We start from the raw sequence: 24792 nt of genomic DNA, 5'->3' as shown, positions 1-24792 counted from the left end.
ACCCCTTCAAGGGTGGCTATAGCAACTGCTTTTATATGTATATACTGTTCACCCTTAGAACATATTTACAAGAAAAAAAGTCTAAAGACCAGGTTTTAGACAAGGCGTCATATGTCGTCACGATGGGATATACACGGGGTCGTCATGAAAGGGTAAAGAGACAAGTCATAAATCAGAATGCATACTTGGATTTAACGCTGATCGGACTATTCCGAGTTTGATGTAGATTCTTTTTCCTGAACATGGTTGAAGATGATTTTTGCATCATGTCACACACACTGGAAGCAGGGTTGTTTTTTTTTTTTTTTTTAAATAACCCATTTGTTATTTTATAATTTAAAGAACAGTGCACTTTTTCAAGTGATCTTTAATATTGATGCATCTTTCTATATTAATGATGCCATGAAATACTTGGACAATTCTATAGAAAATTATTAAAATAACAGGTGAATACAGGGGAACAATTACACCTTTATAAATCCTGATCCACTTTTCTTTTGCAGTAAACTTCAGCAGGCTCCTTCTCCAACTCTCACCTCAATATCTCGGTTTATAGTGTAGCGATCTGGTTTGTAGCTTGCAACTAGGAACAGGAAAAATCTTTCTCTGTTAGCTAATCCTGCTTATTAAAGCATCTAGTATCCAATACAATGTAATGTAATTCAACAAAGTGATGTATTCATTCAAAAAGAAAATTATACTCAGTGTTATGTAACAGTGCATACACTAATTTTATTTTTCTGCAAATATCCTAATTGTGTGTACACACACACACACACATACATATATATATATATATATATATATATATATATATATATATATATATATGAGTGATTCCACGCTTATGGGTACTGAAATGGGGACATGAACTTATTCACCTAAAACCATTTCTTTTTTTACCATCAGGTCACAAAACATGTACTCTTTTTAATGAATGATATGTTAAAAGATAACTTTAATTTTCTGAGATGTAATAAAAACATTTATATGCCAAAGTCAAGCCTATGAGTTCCAAAATGATGTCTGTTACATTACTTCTGTTATGATTGTCCGTCTCGCGTCTGTTACAAATTAATTACAATCTAGCTATATACCATATTAATCTTATTGAAAGAATGTGTATGTTTATTCTACTACACATGTTTATTAATTATATTTGCTAAAACATCACCTTCCTATGTTTCAAAAAGTAATTCTACATTGTTAAAATTGAGAATATACATGTCCACAACACTTGTGTTACGTTCTGACTTTGGCATATAAATGTTTTTATTACATCTCAGAAAATTAAAGTTATCTTTTAACATGTCATTCATTAAAGATTACATGTTTTGTGACCTGATGGTAAAAAAAAGAAATGGTTTTAGGTGAATTTTTAAAAATAAGTTCATGTCCCCATTTCACGTGTGTGTGTGTGTGTGTGTGTGTATATATAGTGTGTGTGTGTGTGTAAATATATTAAAATTTTGAAGACCATTTATCATTTTCGTTTCACTTCACAATTATGTGCTACTCTGTGTTGGTCTATCACGTAAAATTTCAATAAAAAACTTAAGTTCGTGGTTGTAAGGTGGAAAAATGTGAAAAAGTTCAAGGGGTATGAATACTTTTGCAAGGCACTGTGTGTGTGTGTGTATGTGTATATATATATATATATATATATATATATATATATATATTAGTGTGTGTGTAATATATACTAGTGCATCTCAAAAAATTAGAATACCATGAAAAAGTTCCTTTTTTTCATAATTTAATTCAAAAAGGTAAACTTTCATATATTCTATATTCATTACATGTAAAGTGAAATATTTAAAGCCTTTTTTGTTTTAATTTTGATGATTATGGCTTATAGCTCATGAAAATCAGAAATCCAGTATCTCAAATTATTAGAATATTCCCTAAGATCAATCAAAAAAGGACTTACAATACAGAAATGTCCAACTTCTGAAAAGTATATTCATTTATACACTCAATACTTGGTTGGGGCTCCTTTACTATGAATTACTGTATCAATGCGGTGTGGCATAGAGGTGATCAGTCTGTGGCACTGCTGAGGTGTTATTGAAGCCCAGGTTGCTTTGATAGTGGCCTTCAGCGTATCTGTATTTTTGGGTCGGGTGTTTCTCATCTTCCTCTTGACAATACCCCATAGATTCTCTACGGGGTTCAGGCCAGGCAAGTTGGCTGGCCAGTCAAACACAGTAATATCATGGTCAGCAAACCATTTGGTAGTAGTTTTGGCACTGTGGGTAGGTGCTAAGTGCTGCTGGAAAAGGAAATCATCATCTCCAAAAAGCTCGTCAGCAGATGGAAGCATGAAGTGCTCTAAAATCTCCTGGTAGATGGCGGTGTTGACTTTGGACTCGATAAAATACAGTGGACCAACACCAGCAGATGACGTGGCACCCCAAATCATCACAGACTGTGAAAACTTCACAATGGGCTTCAAACACCTTGGATTCTGTGCCTCTCCACTCTTCCTCCAGACTCTAGAACTGTGATTTCCAAATTAAATGCAAAATGTACTTTCATCTGAAAAGAGGACTTTGGACCATTGAGCAACAGTCCATTTCTTTCTCTCCTTAGCCCAGATAAGACACTTCTGACATTGTCTCTGGCTCAGGAGTAGCTTGATATTAGGAATGCGAAAGTTGTATCCCCTTTCTTGAAGATGTCTGTTCGTGATGGGTCTTGATACACTGACACCAGCCTCAGTCCACTCCTTGTGAAGCTCTCCCAAGTTCTTGAATCAACTTTTCTTGACAATCCTCTCAAGACTGCGGCCATCCCTGTTGCTTGTGCACCTTTTCCAGCCACCCTTTTCAGCAATGACCTTTTGTGGCTTACCCTCCTTGTGGAGGGCATCAGTGATCATCTTCTGGACAACAGTCAAGTCAGTAGTCTTCCCCATGATTGTGGTTGTGTGTACTGAACTAGACAGAGAGATACACTGTGTTCATACTGATTTACTCAAACTGGAAATGAAATATATTCTAATCTAATATTTTGAGATTTTTTTTTTTTGTACTGTATGCCGTACTGATATTAAAATAGAAAAATGCTTGAAACATTTTAGTTTATGTGTAATGAGTCTATAATATATAACACTTTCACTTTCTTAAAGGAACAGTCCACCGTACTTCCATAATGAAATATGCTCTTATCTGAATTGAGACGAGCTGCTCCGTACCTCTCCGAGCTTTGCGCGACCTCCCAGTCAGTCAGACGCAGTCAGATGTGCTGTCACTCCTGTTAGCAATGTAGCTAGGCTCAGCATGGCCAATGGTATTTTTTGGGGCTGTAGTTAGATGCGACCAAACTCTTCCGCGTTTTTCCTGTTTACATAGGTTTATATGACCAGTGATATGAAACAAGTTCAGTTACACAAATTGAAACGTAACGATTTTCTATGCTATGGAAAGTCCGCACTATAATGACAGGCGTACTAACACCTTCTGCGCGCTTCGGCAGCGCATTAATATCTGAGCTCCGTATCAATGCGCTGGGTTTCTCTTCACCATGGAAATTATTCTGCGATCATCCACCACTGTTGTCTTCTGTGGGCGTCCAGGTCTTTTTGCATTGATGAGTTCACCAGTGCTTTCTTTCTTTCTTTCTTTCTTTCTTTCTTTCTTTCTTTCTTTCTTTCTACCGACCGACCGACCGACCGACCGACCGACCGACCGACCGACCGACCGACCGACCGACCGACCGACCGACCGACCGACCGACCGACCGACCGACCGACCGACCGACCGACCGACCGACCGACCGACCGACCGACCGACCGACCGACCGACCGACCGACCGACCGACCGACCGACCGACCGACCGACCGACCGACCGACCGACCGACCGACCGACCGACCGACCGACCGACCGACCGACCGACCGACCGACCGACCGACCGACCGACCGACCGACCGACCGACCGACCGACCGACCGACCGACCGACCGACCGACCGACCGACCGACCGACCGACCGACCGACCGACCGACCGACCGACCGACCGACCGACCGACCGACCGACCGACCGACCGACCGACCGACCGACCGACCGACCGACCGACCGACCGACCGACCGACCGACCGACCGACCGACCGACCGACCGACCGACCGACCGACCGACCGACCGACCGACCGACCGACCGACCGACCGACCGACCGACCGACCGTCCGTCCGTCCGTCCGTCCGTCCGTCGATTTTGCGACTCCTAATATTGTAGCAATTTCTTGGATGGGGGGTTTTTTTTTTTTCTGTTTTCGCAGCTTAAGCATGGCTTGTTTCACCTGCATGGAGAGCTCCTTTGACTGCATGTTTTCATCACAGCAAAATCTTTCAAATGCAAGCACCACACCTCAAATCAACTCCAGGCCTTTTATCTGCTTAATTGAGAATGACATAAGGGCAATTCCATGTAAATGTCAACCTCATCATGCAAAAATAAAGCAACATGTAATACATCAAAACCACTCCCAGAGATATCACCTAGGCCTGTATTTTACAGATGTGAATAAGTTGAACCAATTTGTAACCAACCTAATGTGTCACTGTCAGTCTTTCTTTCTTATAATGTAAAACCCAAGCTAAAATCAACTATGATCATGTACAGTTCTATATTATTGACACAAGCCACAGAAATGTATGCTAAAATCCGCAAAACAATAGCCATCCTAAATATTATTTAAGAACTTTGATAGTTTTAGCTGATATTTAGAGAGTTTTTCAAAGGGTTATGGTGGTTAAATTGCTGATTTTCTAAACATATGCCATGTCTATTTCAGACGCGTCACATCCATAACGGAATTTCGTCACATCCATAACGCTGACTTTTCCTTCTGAAACTCTGCATGAAATACAAAATATTTTAAACAAAGATTTTTTAATATTCACCTTGGACCCCTCTATCAAACGGATATCTCCATTTCGACATTAGGTTTACGATTTCACAGAGTTTGATAAAAATGTACAGTCACCCAAGAAAAGTGATACTTTTTCTGTCACATCCATAACGCATCTTTTATTGGCATTTTCTGGCATGCCCTAGATGTACTATGGGAATTGTTCTTGTTCTGTCACTTCTCCAGTATGGTACAGCCTTAAAATATGCAACACCTGTTTAAATACTGGGAGACAATAAAACATGCACTGGGTCATTTGTTGCCATTTTGAGTTCAAGTGTCACGTCCATAACGCTGGAATTGCTCAAAACGAAGGAATTGCCCACACCTGCCCATGAAATAGCCTTTGAGTCAATTGTCCAATTACTTTTGGTCTCTTTAAAAACAGGGTGGCACATGTTAAGGAGCTGAAACTCCTTAACCCTTCATCCAATTTTAATGTGGATACTCTCAAATGAAAGCTGAAAGTCTGGACTTTATGTCCATTATATAACTATAACCTGAATGTTTCAGTAAACAGGTAAAAAAAAAAAAATTTGTGTCAGTGTCCACATATATATGGACCTAACTGTGTATATATGTGTGTGTGTGTGTGTGTGTGTGTATGTATATATATATATATATATATATATATATATATATATATATATATATATATACACACACACACACACACACACACACACACAACCCTGATTCCAAAAAAGTTGGGACAAAGTACAAATTGTAAATAAAAACGTAATGCAATAATTTACAAATCTCAAAAACTGATATTGTATTCACAATAGAACATAGACAACATATCAAATGTCGAAAGTGAGACATTTTGAAATTTCATGCCAAATATTGGCTCATTTGAAATTTCATGACGGCAACACATCTCAAAAAAGTTGGGACGGGCAATAAGAGGCTGGAAAAGTTAAAGGTACAAAAAAGGAACAGCTGGAGGACCAAATTGCAACTCATTAGGTCAATTGGCAATAGGTCATTAACATGACTGGGTATAAAAAGAGCATCTTGGAGTGGCAGCGGCTCTCAGAAGTAAAGATGGGAAGAGGATCACCAATCCCCCAAATTCTGTGACGACAAATAGTGGAGCAATATCAGAAAGGAGTTCGACAGTGTAAAATTGCAAAGAGTTTGAACATATCATCATCTACAGTGCATAATATCATCAAAAGATTCAGAGAATCTGGAAGAATCTCTGTGCGTAAGGGTCAAGGCCGGAAAACCATACTGGGTGCCCGTGATCTTCGGGCCCTTAGACGGCACTGCATCACATACAGGCATGCTTCTGTATTGGAAATCACAAAATGGGCTCAGGAATATTTCCAGAGAACATTATCTGTGAATACAATTCACCGTGCCATCTGCCGTTGCCAGCTAAAACTCTATAGTTCAAAGAAGAAGCCGTATCTAAACACGATCCAGAAGCGCAGACGTCTTCTCTGGCCCAAGGCTCATTTAAAATGGACTGTGGCAAAGTGGAAAACTGTTCTGTGGTCAGACGAATCAAAATGTGAAGTTCTTTATGGAAATCAGGGACGCCGTGTCATTCGGACTAAAGACACACATGCAAACTCCTCACCTTTCGGCGAAATTCGCCGTTTTGGTCCCAAAATAGGTCACTTGTGTGAATCGTGTAGATCCGAAGAGTTTTTGGGGTTTTTTTTGGGGGGGGGTAGGCAGGCTACAATGTTATTGTTGCCAGACATTTCACTTACAAGGTTACAGCCAATCGAGAATAAACAGTTACTAACACGCGCTTCTTTTCCATTGGAGTTCTGATCAGCTGGTGCGCAACCCACTGCTGGTTGCCAGTCCTCGCTTACGAATATTCCACAGATTCAGACCGCAAAGTCACCTTTTTATAGAGAGATCTGGCAACCTCATCTCGTGACTGGATCTGAACATACCAATGGAACTCTTTCCAGCGCGCTCGGGGGTGAATAACCATGGGCAGATCTACCGGGGTGGCATAGGGTGGCAAATGCCACTCTAAAAGAAAGCCTTGCCACCCCAGTTGGCAGCGACGAATTCAAAGAAAAATTACGGCCAATTTGACATTTACGTGCGCGAATTTCCAATGTCTGACTGCGGCGAATGCAGCACGAGATAACGCCAGAGATTGGTTGTTTTGGAAAATTGAGAGGCGCGAAGCGAGGGAGCCAGGAGTCGCGAGGAAAGGAGACACGGGAGGTAAAAGCTGATTAACTGTCTATCAAGAAATGAAATTATAATGAATGAACAGTGTTAGCATAGTTGCGATGCTGATTTTGAGAGGATAAAAATCAGGTTGGAGAACGTTATTTAGCTAACTATACATGTAAGGCCAAAAAAAAAGTGTGTTTCCGGTAACCCGACCGATCGAGAATTTCCGCATCGAAATAGCCGACCGTAAAGTTTTTATTACAAATTTCCCTCGATATTTTAGTGTAAGCGGCGTTTGTCATAATTTTTTGTTTCAACACATTCAAGTTGTGAAAGAAACGATAAAAAGTAAAATGTTTCGCCACTTCTATCAGCCCTCCTGCATAAACATGGAAGCACACTTGTATACTGAAGGAGGAAGGGAAAACTGAGCCGAGCCGCCATTTTGAATCCTCATTCAAGGCTGTAATGCAAATTGCTTCCTCTTCAATATACAAGTGCACTTCCATGGCAGGAAAAACACTACGTTTTGCCGCCTATGTAGTCCCCTATTTATACAAATGGGAGTCATTCAGGATTCAGCCATGTTTTTGCTCGGTGTTTTTGCTCGACCCAAGTTCTACAGTAGGCTAGGCTAGGCCGACTTCTTTTAATGGAAGTACCCTTACGAAAACTAACCATGGTTTTACCATGGTTTATAGTTATTTATGGTTTTCATGGTTTTTTGGGTAACCATGAAAACCATGGTGCATTTTACCTCAATGTTCACTTAAATTTTTAGGTTCTAAGTAAATGTTAATGTATCTGGGCTGTTAATCGAGATCCTTCTCTACAGCATTGACGAAAGCATGGTAATACTACAGTTAGTGCATCCTTTTAAAAACCATACTATCCCTTTTTAAACTAATTTCGTAGTTACTATGACCTATTACACATACAACTATGATGCTACCACAGCTACTGCAGTACTATGGATAAACCACAGTAATGCTATGGTTGGTTCATAGTACTTAGAATCACCATGAAATACCATAGTAGAATCATGGTTACTACATAAAAACCATGGTAAAACCATAGTAAACCATGGTAGATTTTCTAGCCTAGGACGTTAAACCATATTTTCACGTTATTTCTTGATAAGGTGTTCTCACGTTATTACATGAAAATATCATAACGTGATAATTTCGTATCATGAAATAACGTAATAATTTTCACACACACACACATCACATTATCTCTAGCCGCTTTATCCTTCTACAGGGTCGCAGGCAAGCTGGAGCCTATCCCAGCTGACTACGGGCGAAAGGCGGGGTACACCCTGGACAAGTCGCCAGGTCATCACAGGGCTGACACAGACACAGACAACCATTCACACTCACATTCACACCTACGGTCAATTTAGAGTCACCAGTTAACCTAACCTGCATGTCTTTGGACTGTGGGGGAAACCGGAGCACCCGGAGGAAACCCACGCGGACACGGGGAGAACATGCAAACTCCACACAGAAAGGCCCTCGCCGGCCCCGGGGCTCGAACCCAGGACCTTCTTGCTGTGAGGCGACAGCGCTAACCACTACACCACCGTGCCGCCACATTGATAAATATATTGTAAAAACATTATAACTTTGTTAAAATCAATACTACGTTAAAACATTAGCTGAAATTTTAGTTCTAACAGCCACAGAAAACAGCACAGCGGGGTCACAGGGAGTCTCTTGACTCTGGAAAAAAAGGGTGTTTTTCTTTCTATGTTAAAACTGTCCAGAAACGGTATAGACCTCATCTGAGAATGTGTGTTCTTCGTGAACAATAAAAGCATGAGATTAAGTTTGTCTGTATGAGTTTGTAAATGGCAGCCCGTGCCCTTTTGTAGTGTGTACATACTATTTGTCGTCAAACTGTGATAACTGTGATTAAATTCAGTGTATATATACGTCTGTAATACGTTGCCACCCCTCAAAAATTCCTGCCCCCCTCTTGCCACCCCATAAATATTTTTCTAGATCTGCCCCTGATTTCACATAGGTGATGTCTTTAAGAAAATTGACAGACAGGGATTGGCCAGGTGTGTCCTCTGGGGTAGGTCTGTTAGATAGCACAGGCAGCAATATATACCTTTTTGTAAATAGAACACTGTGTTGTACACAGGGGTGAAAATTAACTTCACAAAATATCAAACTTTACCGGCCACTGACAAATAAATGGTAGAATTTACCGGCCACTCAACAGTAACTTATTAAGACATGTTTATGGAAAGTTATTTTGTACTGTATTAAATTCAAGATGTCACTGGTTGCAATTTTTTTTGTAACGTAGACTACGAAATGTACTTTTGCACGCGTGCCGTGTGTCCGTGCACCCTTCTCACCTTTTTCACCCCTGACCAGTTTGCATGCCTGTAAAGAGGAGAAGGACGACCCAAGTTGTTATCAGCGCTCAGTTCAGAAGCCTGCATCTCTGATGGGATGGGGTTGCATTAGTGCGTGTGGCATAGGCAGCTTACACATCTGGAAAGACACCATCAAAAAAAAAAAAAAAAAAAAAAAAAAAAATATATATATATATATATATATATATATATATATATATATATATTAAAAAACATGTTTGAAGACTCGGGTGGGAGTGTGGCTTATAATTTGAATGAGGTATAAGATGTTTCAATTGTATGTTATATTTTTATATATGCAACTGAACGAGCCACACTTATCGAAATCATAACATTTGGATCCAGAGGCCAGTTTTTCAAAATGCTAATCTGGAACCTATTAGCTTCCCTTGTTAGGAGAGGTGGACAGTAATGAAGTAGATTTACTTGAGTACTGTACTTAAGTACACTTTTTGAGTACCTGTACTTGTAGGTGTTTGTTTGTTTGTTTGGAAACTTATGACTTCACTACATTTGAAAGGCAAATATCATACTTTTCACTCCACTACATTTCTGTCAAGCTCTTCATTCCTATGAAGCAGCTTTGAAAGTGGATTTTTTTTTTTTCTTTTCTAAAACGTGATTGATTTTTTTTTTTCCCCCTCAGGTGACACTGAGACAGCCGATCAGTAATCACTAGGGTCACGTCACATCCACAGACTGTATAAAATCAAGTTTAATGATTTCTCAGCAGCGTTAATTGAACACAATCAGTTGATGGCGGAATGGAAGGAGACGGTTCTTCTGGGGAATGCACGCACCCATGGCCATACCTAGAAACCATGTTTCGGTTTTCTGAAAGGAATAAAGATTCGTTTCATTTTAAATGTTTTCTTTGTTTGCCAAAAACGAACCACATCATGGCCTATAAAAACTCGCCGTCCAACTTGCGGAAGCATATTGAGGGATATAAACATTTTATTCCAAGAGAAAGCTTGCAACGAAGTTGTCTGTGCTTTTAGAGCTAGCGATAACATTGCAATAGCCATGCAGTCTGGTTAGTCAAATGACTTTCTATGGATTTACCTGCCAAGTTGCCATCGCCTTGTCCACGGCTAATGTTAACACACAGCTAGTTAATTTGGACACGGTTAGTTAGCATGTAAAAACGGAGTTATGCTAACATGAATAACATTTAACTTATGTGAAGTCCTTTCAGAAATATGTTTTCGCATAATCTTGCCAAATAAACAGTAACGTTAGCTACCCAATATGATTTTGAGTTTGAAAAGAGTTTGCTAGCATGTCAGGTGGAGTTTCACTGACTAGCTAGCTTAATGTTAAACCACTATAATTACACAGCATGTGTTCATTTTGTGAATTCACATTTCTGTCTTTGTTAATGGCGTTAGGTTTTGTAAGCATTGTGGCAATAATCCAACAATGCGTTGACAGAAAATGTACTTTTAATACTTGTGTTTTTAAAAGCAAGTACTTCAGTACTTTAAAAGTTTGACTGTGCAACTTTCACTTGTATCGGAATAACATTTGACCAGTGGGGTCTGTACTTTGATTTAAGTAATGAAGTTGGGTACTTTGTCCATGTTTTTTTTTTTAATCAGTCTCTTAAATATAACACAAAAATAAAGAAACGGCAGACACCATGTCTTGGTGACAATTGCACTTGGGATATTATGGAAAATTTTTTATATAATTTATAAATTTTTTTGAAGGAATATTTAATATTGTCCATTAATTACAGTAGTCTTTTTATGTCCAGGGAAAAGTAGTTCATCAAGGGCTCAGCATCCACAGCTCATTTTCACAGAGGGTGAGGCTCCAACAGATCCTCTCGCTCACTGAAGATGTGCGGTTTTACTACAAACGACTCCGCAGTAACAGAGTGGAGCTGGAGCCCCGGCGCAAAACCAAGGTCTCTGTCTAACTTCACCAGTCACGTACATCATGCCTGACTGATGGCTGCTATGTTTTATAACAGCTACAATGTAACATCTTTCCTTGGATTGCTTCTTGTATTTTTTTTTTTTCCTTTTCCAGATAGCAAATATTTATTTTGATGCCAGTTTACAATGTGGCGATCACTGTTATGTAGGATTACCATTTGTGCTAAAATGTAAGTAGTATTTTTTTTTTTATTATTATTATTCTTGCCTGTTTTGGGTTTTTTGTTTGTTATTTTATTTTATTTCCCTTGTGTTTTTTAACACTGAAGTGCTGTCGTTATGTTTGCAGCTGAAGCAAGACCACATATTCCTGCTATGCTGGAGGACATTTGGGACAGTGATATCGATTTGCATCAGAGGCTGCTGAAAAGATGGAAGGAGCTGAAGGAACAGTCAGGCCTTGAGTGAGTCCCAGCATGTCTCCATGGCATACAAATATTAATTGTATCCAAATCACATTTCATGATCCGTATACAAGGGCTTGTTTGTAATAACAAGGATTTTTTTTTTTTTGCTGGTGTAGGGTTGAGGCTTTCTTTGAAGTGAACACCGACCTACAGAAGAAGGTGCAGGCGAAGGTCTCTGCACAGCTCACATGGCCTTCACTGATCAAATCCTCACAGCAAGTTCTGTTCTCCCTCACCAACATCAATAGCTCCTCTGTGAGTTCCCAAACACTCGTTTTCAGTTTTGTTTGTCAAATCTCAAGCCAAAGTGCTTATAAGTAGAAAACTGATTGTGCACACAAGGTAGATATTTCATTTATTGATTGAATGTTAATAATGATGCATACCTAACACCCCCCCCCCTTTTTTTTTTTTTGCAAAGAAGTTGTAAAATACATCACAGCCTGTGTCTTGGCTTCTGTATTTGAATCAGTTAAATTCTCGTACAAGACTTGATAAGATCATGTTTCCCCCCCCCAAATATGTTTGTTTTCCAGCACTGAATGTTTACATGCAAGAAATAATTCTATTACTATGACCACAGGTTATGCTTAGTTTGTAGAAAACATTTCCCTATTCTTAAATGCCAGAATAACAGAATACATTGTCCAACAATAATAGTAGTTAGTAGATAACGCCGTAATACCGTGTTGGGCTTGGGTTTACATTTTTTCATCCAGAACAAATGACAGGCCTCATAAGCACCCAAGTTCATAAAACCGATGCTTTTCTCTGGGTGGTGATGGTTATAGCAAATACTGCTTGATTTTGTTAATGTCTGTCAAGCATCAAATATTTGTCTGAGCATTGTAGCTTCACACATTTAAATCATATCTGTGGAACATCCTTGAGTGCGCGCACAAGCTTCGTCTGACTTTTTCTTTCTTTCTATTTTTTTTTTTTTTTTAAATAGATGGAGGAGATCATTCTAGAGAACCCATCTGATGTTCCGGTCTGTGTGCAGGTTCTTCCTGTTGCCCTCTACCCAAACCCCTCAGCGTTTACAGAAATAGTCAGAGACAGGTGATGAATCGGACCATATGCTGCCATTACTACTTATAGAAAGTAGGAACTAAGTACTGAGGGTGTGTCTGGAGTGTGTTTGGGTCCCGTCTCCTCCCCCTTCAAAGATCTGTTCAGAGGAATTACTTGTACCAACAAGAGATTTTGTTTGTCACGCTATGGAATTTAATGCCTGAGTGCTTCAGTTAAATGTAGTTTTTCTTGTTTTTCTTTTGAAAAGACTGTAGTTCTCCTTGTGTTTGCTGATGCAATACCCACAGGGGTACTAAAACATCATGATCTGCTTTGCCTGTCAAATCACACCTATAACTTCCTCTTTGGGAATGAAAAGTGTATACAGTGGGAGAGTGGAAGTGTTTTGTAAGCTGAAAAGGTAGTAACATGTATAGTTATCTGGAAGAACCTGATTCGCCAAATCGGTTGAGCGTGACATGTCGTACATTAAAAATGCACAAGAATGTGTCTGGTGTTTAGTGTTGATGGGTCTCTGTAGGGATCCTTTCCATGTTGTCAGACACTTTTATAACAAGATTTATGAGCCTGTTAGTGGTGAAAACAAGTTGTTTATTTTGATACGGGTGATTGCCTCATAGAATTACAACGTATAGCCGTTTTGTGGTCGCTGGTTATCATGTTCTAACTCAATACTGTACCGATTTAAATTGTTTTTGTCAAGTAAATATTTGGACCCAAAAAGATGGAAAAATAGGACCAAAGTTAAAAAAAAAAAAATCAGTTTTTCTTTACCACCACTGTCCTTGCGAAGACAGCATACACATGTGTAGGATTGTATTAAAGTGTGGTTTCTTGCTTAATTTGACTTTCTTTCCATCACAGATTCTCAAACGAAAAGATGGCCAACATTAACACAAGTACACTGGAATTTGAGGTTCAACAGAACCAAGTGAGTGTCCATTAAGGCTTTCCTATAACTCTGTATTATTGTATTGGAGACTTCAGCTACATTCATAAATTCATTGTCATGCAATTCAGCTTTGCAGTATTTGTAAATGTTCCTTCAAGTGCTTGCTTCTTGATTTTAACACTTGTAATTAAATTGCTAAGCTTGCTGCTATGGAGCTTGCATCTGACCGGTACTCCCATCATGCGTGTTGTGTGTCAGTCCTCAGTAGTGAGTTCTACAGGATTTGCGGAAGGCTTGATCCGAAACTATGTCTTCAATGTGCTGATTATGCCGGGCGAGACCAAATCACTCGCTGTCAGGTTCTCACCCATCAGCAATCGCAGTGTCTCTTCTCTGTTAGTAATCAGGTGAGGTCTAGCTGTATCTTTCTCAAACAAACATGCATGTAAACACACTTGAGCCTCTGGCCCACTTAACATGGTTTTCTGGCTCTAAGGCTTTGAAATAACTGTCCTAAATGACTTTGTTTTGCTTTTATTTTTGGCAATAGAGTTTAGTGTTTATAAGTTTTTGAATACAAATGGCAGTGAAAGATGAAGATCTCGAGCTTGAAAACTAGCTCAATTCTCGTTGTTGTGTTTTTTTTTTTTCCTTGTTTTTTTTTTTTTTAATTGTGGTGCTTTATATTTAAAGTAGTTGAACGGTGACTGAATCCCAGCACAATTTTCACTTTGTGGTCAATTATTGGCATTTTGCAGCACCTATAATCACAGAATTGGCTTCTTTAACAGCCGTTGGTATAGACTGTTTGAGAAGAAAATGCCTGAAATGTGCATTTCAGAAAACGAGTCTGCATTTTTATTTGTAGTGTAAAGTGTTTTTTTTTTTTTTCCTTCTTGTAAAAACAATAAAAGCAAAAATTCTTATTCAGACCAGTCCAGTCATGACGTGTTTCTTTCAACAGCACAAGAAGACATGGTGCTGGATAACATCATGATTCATCAAATGTTTCCGTTTCTCAAAGACGAATAATTAAATTTGAGGTTAAAAGCATCTTCTGTCAGCTTGGCAAACATTTGGCTACACATGTTGTGTGTATTTGATTTTTGTCTAGGAACAACCTGACCGTAGTGGACCTGATTATGGTGCATGGTCAGGGTACCAGAGAAAGTCTCAAGCTTGCCGGGAAACATCCAGGGCCAGGTAGCTCGCTGAGATTTAAGATGACGGAGGCACTCCTTAAAGACTGCTCAGAAAGTGAGTGTGTTAATGGCTTAATACAATATTCGGGATGAATTTTAAGAGAGACGTACTCAAGATGGTTCTCTAATCCTTGAATTTGAACCTTTTTTTTCTTTTCCTTTTTTTAAAACTACCTGCTTCCTTTTTTAATGTGTTTTGAAACGACAGATATTTTCAAATGTTAAACTCTGTACATGCAGCTGCAGTGATTATGTAAGGTGTAGCCTTTCTTCATTGTGCGTCTCTTGCACATGTGACTGTGGTTTTGTAAAACCATGTGAGTTTTTACTGCAATACACTTGCCTTTCACAATGTTTTGCTGACTTCCTTCAACTTCAGTCAGTCTGCACATTTCGTTTAAAATTAATTTTTTATAATTTTATTTAGTTACTCTGTGCTTGGAATTAAAAGCTCCAACATGGCACAAGTCTGGTATAGTTTCATCTGCGAACATTTTGTCCTAAATCTACTAATAAAAGGGGTTTTGTTTGTTTTCTCCCCCTTCCCCCTTAATGAAATAATAAGATAAACCCAAGGAGCCAAATTTCACCCTGCGAAAGACATTCAAACTGGAGAACACAGGGCTTCTCCCTATTCACATCCGTTCCATGGAGATCAGTGGCACCACTTGCGAGGGCTATGGATTCAAAGTTCTCAACTGTCAAGAATTTGCACTTAAACCCAACACATCGAAAGACCTCATCATTCTGTGAGTGCCTCTAATTCTTCTTAACTTCAAAACTGTTGAAAAGTAGAATCATGCAAATACACAGCTTCTTGGTGATTGTGTCACTGATTTAGTAATGGGGAGGGGTTTTTTTTTTGTCAGTTAAAGCAACAAATGTATGAGAATGTAGTGACCCATAAAAATGTGAATAAGAAATCGCAAATAAAATTATTTCTTCAGCAGAGATGAAGAGGGAAAGTAAGTTAGTGTAGCTAACCTCAAGCTGATGAGTAAACATCACCTGTTAACTCTGTGCGCGCTCTGGTGCATAAGGCACTATTAATACATGTGAGCCAGCATATTTATGGTGTTTCCTCTGGGCCTCTGTGGAGGTATGAATTGCCTTTTTGTCTTTCCGTAGTCACTTTTGAGCATGTTCGGCTTAAATGTGGATCATTTAGATGCTGTGAAAGTCAACATGGTTTCTAAGGTTAATTAACTGCTGTAAGTTTTTTTTTTTTTTTTTTAAAAGGGGATGTGTACAAGCTGTGCTTTTTGTTCCACCCCCATTCACTAGAAGAAATTAAGGTAACATGTATGCCATTTGTGTTTCATTCAGGTTTACACCTGATTTTACTTCATCGCGAGTCATCCGAGAGCTGAAATTGGTGTCGGCAGGTGGCTCAGAGTTTGCGTTCGTACTGAATGCCTCGTTGCCCTACCACATGCTGGCGGCATGTGTGGAGACCATCCCTCCACCAAACTGGGAGCTGGAGCTCTACATCATTGTCTCTCTGTTTATGAGGTCAGCCCTCTTCATCTTCATAATCCTGATTGTCAAACACTAAAGCAACAGGGCATTTTAATTTTAACTTGAAAGAAATACCGCTTTTAAATAAAAAGCTTTTTCTAATTCCACTTAATTTGAACTGTAAGGATAAAAATAAGGATCATTTAGACAATTGTACTGAGGTACCAGGACACAGACTGCTGAGGCCTTTTGTGGTTAATTAAAAAAAAATTAAATCTGAAATAAATCAGGACACACCCCACACCCAAAAAACAAACAAACAAAAAAAATTAAAACCACTCAGTCAGATTTGTGAAGAATTGACTATCACTCTCGGTAAACCTTGCAGTTGCTCAAATTTGAAGAGTACAATAATTTGTGCAGCTCAGTTTCTTAAAGTATTTCTGCAATAAAAAAAATCAGTTCCTTCAGATTCTTAAATTGATGAGTATGGCTAAAGTAAACAACCATCTTTTCCTTTTTACACTTTAAATAACTGAGAAATGATTGTGTACACAGTGTGAGTGGTGATAAGTTTTAAAGTGCCTAATTCCTACTGTTGGAGCACAACCTGAACAAGCTGGCATTCTTGCATTTCTTTAGCTCTATGTTCCTCCTGGTTATCGCCACGGCCTATCTGGAGGCCCAGGGAATATGGGAGCCTTTCAAGCGATGCCTATCTGTGGAATCCAACTCTCCCATGGAGACTGGAAAACCATTTGATCTCAGGGAAATTGTACGGATACAAAATGATGCAAAGTAAGTTGACCTTTTATTTATTTATTTAATTGTACGTCTCTTACATACTTAAAAACATTGCCAAAGTAAAACAAACCAAAAAAAATTCCATGTTTTTGATCTTTCTACAGCTTGAACGATTTTGCCGACTCGCACCAGAACGCTCATAGAGGAGTGTATGGTTCGGGTGGGAGTGGCCGAGTTGGTGGGCGCCAGGGTGGCCTACACTCCAGCTCCAATGGCAGTGCCGTTTTAGGGGACAGCAAATCCAGAGGCAGCTCAGGGCGCTCATCTATGCAAGTTTCCTCCTCCTCTTCCTCTCAGCTCATCAAAGATGGCAGCTCAGGACTCAACCAGCTGACGTATCGTAAATCAAGAAATTCTAAACAGCAGCAGCAGCAGCAGCAAACGTCCAACCCCTTGGAAGAACTTCAAAATCTGAGCACAACCCTGCCATCTCAGTCCCATAGAGGCCAAAGCACAGAGGAGCAGGACTACAACAGACTTCTGATAGCCATGGACAAAGACATGGACCGACCTGAGTCTCCTGCTATTAATACATTTATAGAACAGAGCATACAGCAGTCCGCACAAAATAAAGGTAACACGCTGTGAGAGCTGAAGCACTGAATTTGAGTCGTGTGCTGAAAATGATCTGTGGCCAAGAGAGAACATTTTTAATGCAACCATTTTTACTGTCAAATTAAAGGGAAAATGAAGAATAAAATGAAGGCTCAGAAAAAGAGAGAGGAGAAAGAAAGAAAAGCAAAGGGAAAGACCCAGTGTGAAGAGCTAAAAGAAGCCCTTGCAGATAATGATGACAGCTCCTCAACTACCACAGAGACCTCCAACCCAGATACAGAGACTAATATTAAAGAGGTATTTAAACACAGCAGCTCTATATCACTTCCGTTTCCATCTGCAGCATAATAAGATGAAGTGGTGTGGTTGTCGTTGGCTGAGGTTCAGAGTTTATATTTGCTTTTTATTGTTATTATTATTTTTTTAAATTACACAGGAACCAGTAAAGAAGAAGGTCAGAACAGTTCCAGTGGAAAAAGAACGAGAAGAAGTTCCTCCCTCGCCCACTAAACCCAAAAACAAGAAACAATCAACCGCAAAGAAGGAGAATCAAGCAGAGAAGTCCAGGTTAATTGGAATCCAGTTCCTAATTATTTTAAAGCATACGTCAATATCTTATTACTTCTTTCACATCCCTTTTCTGTTTTTAGTGTTGTTTTTAATTTAGCTAACAATTGTAATAAACATTCTGACTAGCCTTTTATGTTTCCGTACACATTTCCATGCTCCTTTTAGTTCCCTGGAACTCCCCTATGTCACTCCACTGGAAAACAAACAGCGCAAGACATTCCCCAAAACCATCATTAATACAGGAACCCAGAATGCCTCCAAACCAAGACCTCCACAGAAACCGAGATGTCAGAGTAATTTCTGGATTAGACAAGGTGTTCTTTGTATCTAATTTCCTATCCAAGCCACGTGGTGGTAAACTGTCAACACTCTTTTTCAGTGCCTAGTGGAAAGCTGGAGGAAGGACGTCCATCTCCACTGGTCAAGTTCAATGGCTTCATGCAGGACTTCAGCAGTGGCTCAGAGGGGGAGAAGGAGTCCCCTCCACCAGAATGGGACGTTCCATTTAAAGGCAACAGCCGTAAGTCTGTTCAGCATGTACCTCAGAAGTATAAAGAAACTGTCTTTTCTGTATTCTCACGTAATGTATGGCATGATCATTCTCAGTTGTGGTTTGCCGAGGTAACCATGTATATTTCTGTCTTTTCCTGTATCAGAAGCAGACAGTCTTCAGCAGATCTCTTTGCAGACCATGAATGCAGATCCTTTTCTGAAGAGACCCATCTCTGGCATCTCCAGAATGTCTCCTCCTCTTCCTCCTCCTCCTACTTCTCCCACCCTGATGTCCCACCTCAGCTACAGCAATGTGCGCAACACCAGCAGGTACCCCTTCCCTCATCCTCAGTCCCTGAGCCTATAAACTCACACCCGCACTTGAACACTGATGCACTGATATGACCCGAACAAGCGGTGCTAGTGCTGGTAAGGGTGGAAATTTCCTAACGCAACTGTGTGGATATAAACACTGCAATTATATTTTAGCAAATATACCAAAGTCAAAAAATATCCTTATGGACAAACCTTTGCTTTAGCTAGTCCTTGAGTGTATAGTTGCTCATAGGACATTTTGTTATCGGTTTCCATTTAGTTTGTTCCAGTTTCAATAACTGATTCACTGTTTAAAAATGACCTTCAGACGTCCATTCTTGTTACATTATTTTGGAGGCGGTCAAGAAAGTAACTTTCTCGCACATAGCAGAATTATTGTCCTAGCAGTGAAATTCCTCCCTCTAGCATTCTGGCTGGAACTAAGCCAGTTTTTTTGCAGAGGAAAAGCACAGAGTGCTTCATGCTCAAGATGCCATGCTGGTGCCAAAGCTTATCACTGGAAGAGCCCTAAGAATTCAGATGCATATAAAGGAATTAAGCCTGAGTACGCATATCTAAGCTCTGACTTAGAAGTGTATAAATGTTAGACATTTTAATCTTGTAAGGTCACTTTCATTTTTTTCTTTTTTTTTTTTTAATTATCTGCCTGTATTTCTAGTGAGGTAACCTCAAAGAAGGCTCCGGGGAACAAACTGGTCAAGTCCACATCTTTACCTGGTCAAAATGGAAATCCCACATTTGCAGCGGTGGCTGCTGGCTATGACAAAAGCCCTGGTGTGTAAAAATAAATAGCTGTGTGTGTGTGTGGTATATAAAGGACATTACACGGTGGCACAAAGATATGAAGTTTATCTTTGAGTGGTGAGCATATTTCACAAGTGAGCTTAGTGAACGAATTATTACAAAGACACATCCACAAAAAAAAATGCAAGGTCCCCCCCCCCCCCCCCAGGACACGGAGAACCAAAACCGTGACGTAGATCTTGATATGTCACTCGTGAGGAAATCGATGAATTGTTTTGATACATTTGGGTACTTTGTGTCTATATAATAAAAAGAATATCACACGTTGGCTTGAAGATATGAAGTTTATTTTTTCGTGTTGAAAAACTTGCATTTTTCATCTGAAATGCATCATGGATCTGAGTGACGTATCTTTAAATAATATTGGCGAGTGTTGAGTGGTATATCAGATGTATTCCATTCAGCTAGCATGATACTGAACGAGTCAAAGATGAGTTAAATATCATGCTAGCTGAATGGAATATATCTTATAGACCAAGAGAAAAAGCTAACTTTGTATTATTATTATTATTATTATACATACACTCTTCATATCAGCATACTCAGAGGCCAACACTAGCTTACCCGCGACTCTGTGCTGTTAGCACAGCAGTCCAGTTACCTTCCAGCCGGTGTAGCATTCAGCCGTAGTGTTAGCAAAGGCTAGTGCAATCAAGCCAGTGCTATCGAGAGCAAGTAGCACAGGCTAACGACCGAGAAACTAAGATTTCTGTCTCCAGACTCTTCTTTCACGCACACACTCCACAGTATTTTTCCACTCAGACTTAAATATTAATTTCCCTGTGTAATTTACTTAGTTACTTTTAAAATCAACATCAACAGCTACACACAACGGAGCGACCTGGCAGCCAAAACACTCTCATAATCTTCATATTTAATGAAGCAAACCTACCAGCTGTGTTTGTTTACAAATAGTCACAGTTGCTTGCTAGCATGGAAGTTTTACGTCTCTGATATGTCTCTCTTCCAGTTTTTCGTTGTCCATTGGTATATTTTTCCTCTTGCAAATATGTGTGAAGAATCAATAATTAAGTTTTGGTAGCCTTTTGGGTGTTCAGCGTGTCTTTACTTTCAGTTTTCAGTTTATTTATTTAGTGCTTAATTATGGCATAGCTAATCCTAGCAGTAGCACTGGATTAGCCTAGTCTTTTCTCTCTCTCTGCTGGCGGACAAAGAAATGGTTCTGTGTACGTGCAGTTTTGTCATTGGGTATTCGCACAAGCTCCGACGCGTGACGACATGTCTTGACATCGTGCAATATCATATTACACACTCATTCTCCATTGGGTAGGGTGACCTAATACACGTAGGATAAGCGATATGCTAACAACATTTCATGCTATCAAACCAAATGAATGAAACCCGTTAGAAGGGAAGAGAATACATGTTTTTACTCCATCGAAAAAGGGTCCTGTATGTATAATAATTCCTGATATTTCACTCTGATGACGTCACTCCAGTGTTTTTCTGCTGACTGGATGCGTGTTGTCAATGGGGAATCAGTTCAAAATTAAAATTTTGATTAACTTGCATGTTTTTTTTTTTTGTGTGCGCGCGCGCATGTGTCCATAATCATATAAAGAACATTACATGGTGGTGCAAAGATATGAAGTTTATCTTCTCATGTTGGAAAGATTTCCACTCATTCACTTGTGATGTGTATATATTCACCACTTGAAGATAAACTTTAAAATGCAACCTGATTTTAATTGCTGTGTTTAGTGCAGGCATATTGATCGATTGTGTGTGTGCATTCACAGGTGGCAGTGGTTCAGGAAAGGCTGAATGTCTTGGAAAGGTGGCCTTACCTCACATGACATCAGTGGAGAGTGACAGCTCCGATAGGCAAGTTAACCATCATTCTCATACACATCATCTCCCACGTCCTGACACGTATATTGAATTTTATTAATAACCTATTAAATGCTGATTCTGTCATGAATAGTTCTGGATTATGGAGTCCCGTTGAAAACGTGAGCAGCCCTGGTTATGATTCCATCAATTCTTTCTCAACATTTGGAACTCGCAACCCATTCAACTTGACTACAGGTATATGGTTACAGTGCAACATAAACAGCTAGCCAACATGCGTGTTAAATCAGCACCTGTATTTTTATTAATGTTTTGCTGTGTGTTTTTGTTCAGTGTTCAGTGGCATAGCAGGGCCTAAGAATTCGGAGCAACAGTCAAGCTGGCCTGAATACACCAATGTATCCTCTTCTATCTGGGATACTGAACGCTCAAACCCCTGGCCTACCAGCAGTGGCTCCCCTACCACTCCGACAGCCGTAAGATCCTCGAGGACCGCACTACCATGCTGTTATTTTACTGTCAAAGTTTTAGATTGGCACATTAAAGTTGTGTGACTAAGATGAAGATGGCTCATATACTTGGATAGTCAGAAATATGATTTTACTGGTTATATCTGAAACACATTATGAAACAAATTTAAGAAATTTATTTTTTAAATTATTATTATTATTATTATAATTTTTTTTTTTTTAGGAACAGAAAAAGGTGAAATTGGCAATGTTTTGATTTAAATACTAGGATACCATAATAGTAGGGTTTGGGAACGTGACATCCACTATAACCGTTGGGTTACAAACAGTTATGATGCATTGAATAATATAACTAGATACTTGTACTAATGAACTAGATAGAGACTGTGACTAAAGTCACAGTAATTTGTGCTGTTACAAACCAGGACGTCTGGTCACCGTACCCTATAGATCCGGAACGGTAAGAGACAGAGAATGAGCGAGGAAAAGTTGCGCTCTGCTGCCCTAAAAAAAAAACTGATTGGAAAAAAAATCATGAAAATTGACAGTTATAAATGATTGAAAAAAATCCTGTTTTTCATGGATCATTCTGGTTCAGTGATCCGGATCACCACCAAAAGTCATAGCAACGTAATTCAGCCCAGAGGTATTCTGCATGTGAAATTTGGTGATGATCGGTTGAAAACTGAGGGACAAATAGCATCCTAAAATATGTTAGGAGAATAATAATAATAATAAAAAGAAGAGTAAAGTAGATAGATCATAAGTGAGAGTAACAATTTGCGCCAGTGCTGCTAGCACAAATGAATTACTTGCTCCTAACCATCTAGATAGTTACTTTTCAAATCCAGGGTCATGTTAATTGTGGACAGTGGAATATAATTTTGTTTTACATAAGGTGAAGCACCAAAACAAAAAAAATTTCTACTAGTTGCGTGACTGTCAATCAGTTTGAAGTCTAGTGAAAAAATATTGGCTTTCATGCTAAATATACATAACATAGCTAACGTGCCTTTGTTTCACTGGCTGATCGGTCACTCTGCTGACCTTCAGTTAAATGTTGAAGTCCCTGTATCCATATATTTTGTTTTAAATGCTTGAAAGAAAAATCACTCAAAAGGTATAACAAAAATGATACAGTAAAAGGAGGTAACACTTGCACATCATCAGGAGGGATTGACATCTTTAATTAGATGGATTTTCTTAAAATATTGCTCTTCTGCGCCTTTAAAAGTTTCTGTATAAAGTCATTTCTCTGTCGAGTTCCCTCAAAGATTGTATAGCAGCAATATTTGTCCCAACCAAACTGAAAAATAAAGTTTGTGTATTTTCTCTGTATACAGCAAAATAAAAGGCAGATCAGGTCCCCACAATGCTATGTGGAGTAACATTGTTTCCCAAACCCTACAGTGCTATTCTCTATATTGTGATAATGATTTTGTAACCTTTGACCCTTGTGTGTCTGTAGACTATACTGGGGAAGTCTCGGAACCCCTGGTCCCCTAGCCTGTCCTTTAGCAGCTCCATCTGGTCTACGGGCCATGACTCCACTCTACACTCCTCGCCAATCACCGATTTGGTCAGCCACACTGCTCCAGCCACTCCTGCCCCCAGCGACCTCGGTCACACCTACAATCCCTGGAGCGGATGGCCACCATCGCTGAGCCGCTGGAACTCGGATCCCTGGCCCAACAACCCCGACAGCAGCAACAATAACTAACGAGGAAGGAACACCGGTCCCCGGCAGCGACTAAACAAATATTGTCATGGTTTCTTTTATTAGGATGTCTCTTGTTTTCCCTGTTACGAAGGTCCTAGGTTTGCCGATTTATAATTTTAACTGTTAAATTGTTTGAGGAAAATTTGATTAATTACCCATTGGTTTGTCCAAGTTTAGATTTAATCTAACCCCCCACCCCACATTCAGGTTAAATCTTGCAAGTCATTTTATTTCGAGGGGCGCAATATCTTATTTAAGGGAACTGTAAAAATTTAAGTTACTCAGAGAATTAAGACCCTGATCTCAAGAAATGATATTGCCCATTTCGTTATTTTAAAGTTCTAGTTTTTCAGTAATGCTGTTTTTTGCTTTGGAACTAAACTTGTATGGCCCAGTATTACAGTATGGTGTCAAGTGCAGTATTACCCAATCATAAATGAAGCACTTTGTGTTAAATCCCACTCTTCAGAAGAAATGGGCCCAGATTTAAGAGTTTCATTCATTTTAGAACCTATTTGGCCAACCCTGTTAATTTCGAGTAACTTCAGTTACAGTTCAAAAAGATACAGGATGATGGTAATTGTATTATCAGGACCTCAGAAGTCTTTGTCCGGTGTTTTATTGTCAATGCCCATTCATGACCGCATTGAGAATTTGAGGTTTAACTTATTTTTATTGGATTATGGTTAAAGAAATGTTCATTTGCTAAAATTGGATTTTAATTTAATGTCTAAAGCAGCTGAAAGTAACGTAAAGGGGTTTGTTTTCCACATGGTTCATTTGTCAGAATGAGTGAGACATCCGTTACCTTGGTTGAAATAAACATATCAGGCAGCAATAT

At 39.4% G+C, this 24792-nt stretch overlaps 1 protein-coding gene across 3 annotated transcripts in view; it reads left to right on the top strand.

The window, feature by feature from the left end:
• Positions 1-24791, top strand: part of tmem131 (transmembrane protein 131) — a 107840-nt gene extending 83049 nt beyond the window's left edge. For 2 of the 3 annotated variants that reach the window (XM_060919844.1, XM_060919846.1), the window contains exons 20-41: positions 11196-11363; positions 11489-11564; positions 11684-11798; positions 11918-12056; positions 12754-12863; positions 13701-13767; positions 13987-14135; positions 14843-14985; positions 15496-15679; positions 16257-16442; positions 17031-17186; positions 17297-17766; positions 17875-18044; positions 18184-18314; positions 18483-18604; positions 18697-18837; positions 18974-19139; positions 19804-19919; positions 21710-21794; positions 21895-21998; positions 22095-22237; positions 23700-24791. In XM_060919844.1, coding sequence (XP_060775827.1) covers positions 11196-11363; positions 11489-11564; positions 11684-11798; positions 11918-12056; positions 12754-12863; positions 13701-13767; positions 13987-14135; positions 14843-14985; positions 15496-15679; positions 16257-16442; positions 17031-17186; positions 17297-17766; positions 17875-18044; positions 18184-18314; positions 18483-18604; positions 18697-18837; positions 18974-19139; positions 19804-19919; positions 21710-21794; positions 21895-21998; positions 22095-22237; positions 23700-23951 — 3393 coding nt within the window. In that variant the 3' untranslated portion in view covers positions 23952-24791. The remainder of the gene's footprint in view (positions 1-11195; positions 11364-11488; positions 11565-11683; positions 11799-11917; positions 12057-12753; positions 12864-13700; positions 13768-13986; positions 14136-14842; positions 14986-15495; positions 15680-16256; positions 16443-17030; positions 17187-17296; positions 17767-17874; positions 18045-18183; positions 18315-18482; positions 18605-18696; positions 18838-18973; positions 19140-19803; positions 19920-21709; positions 21795-21894; positions 21999-22094; positions 22238-23699) is intronic. The other variant, XM_060919845.1, reaches the window with a different exon arrangement.
• Position 24792: the final 1 nt, after the last annotated feature.

Source organism: Neoarius graeffei, chromosome 4, assembly GCF_027579695.1.
Source record: "Neoarius graeffei isolate fNeoGra1 chromosome 4, fNeoGra1.pri, whole genome shotgun sequence".
Classification (NCBI taxonomy): domain Eukaryota; kingdom Metazoa; phylum Chordata; class Actinopteri; order Siluriformes; family Ariidae; genus Neoarius; species Neoarius graeffei.
Note: the sequence above shows the minus strand (reverse complement) of the source record. Positions and strands in the feature narration are given on the sequence as shown.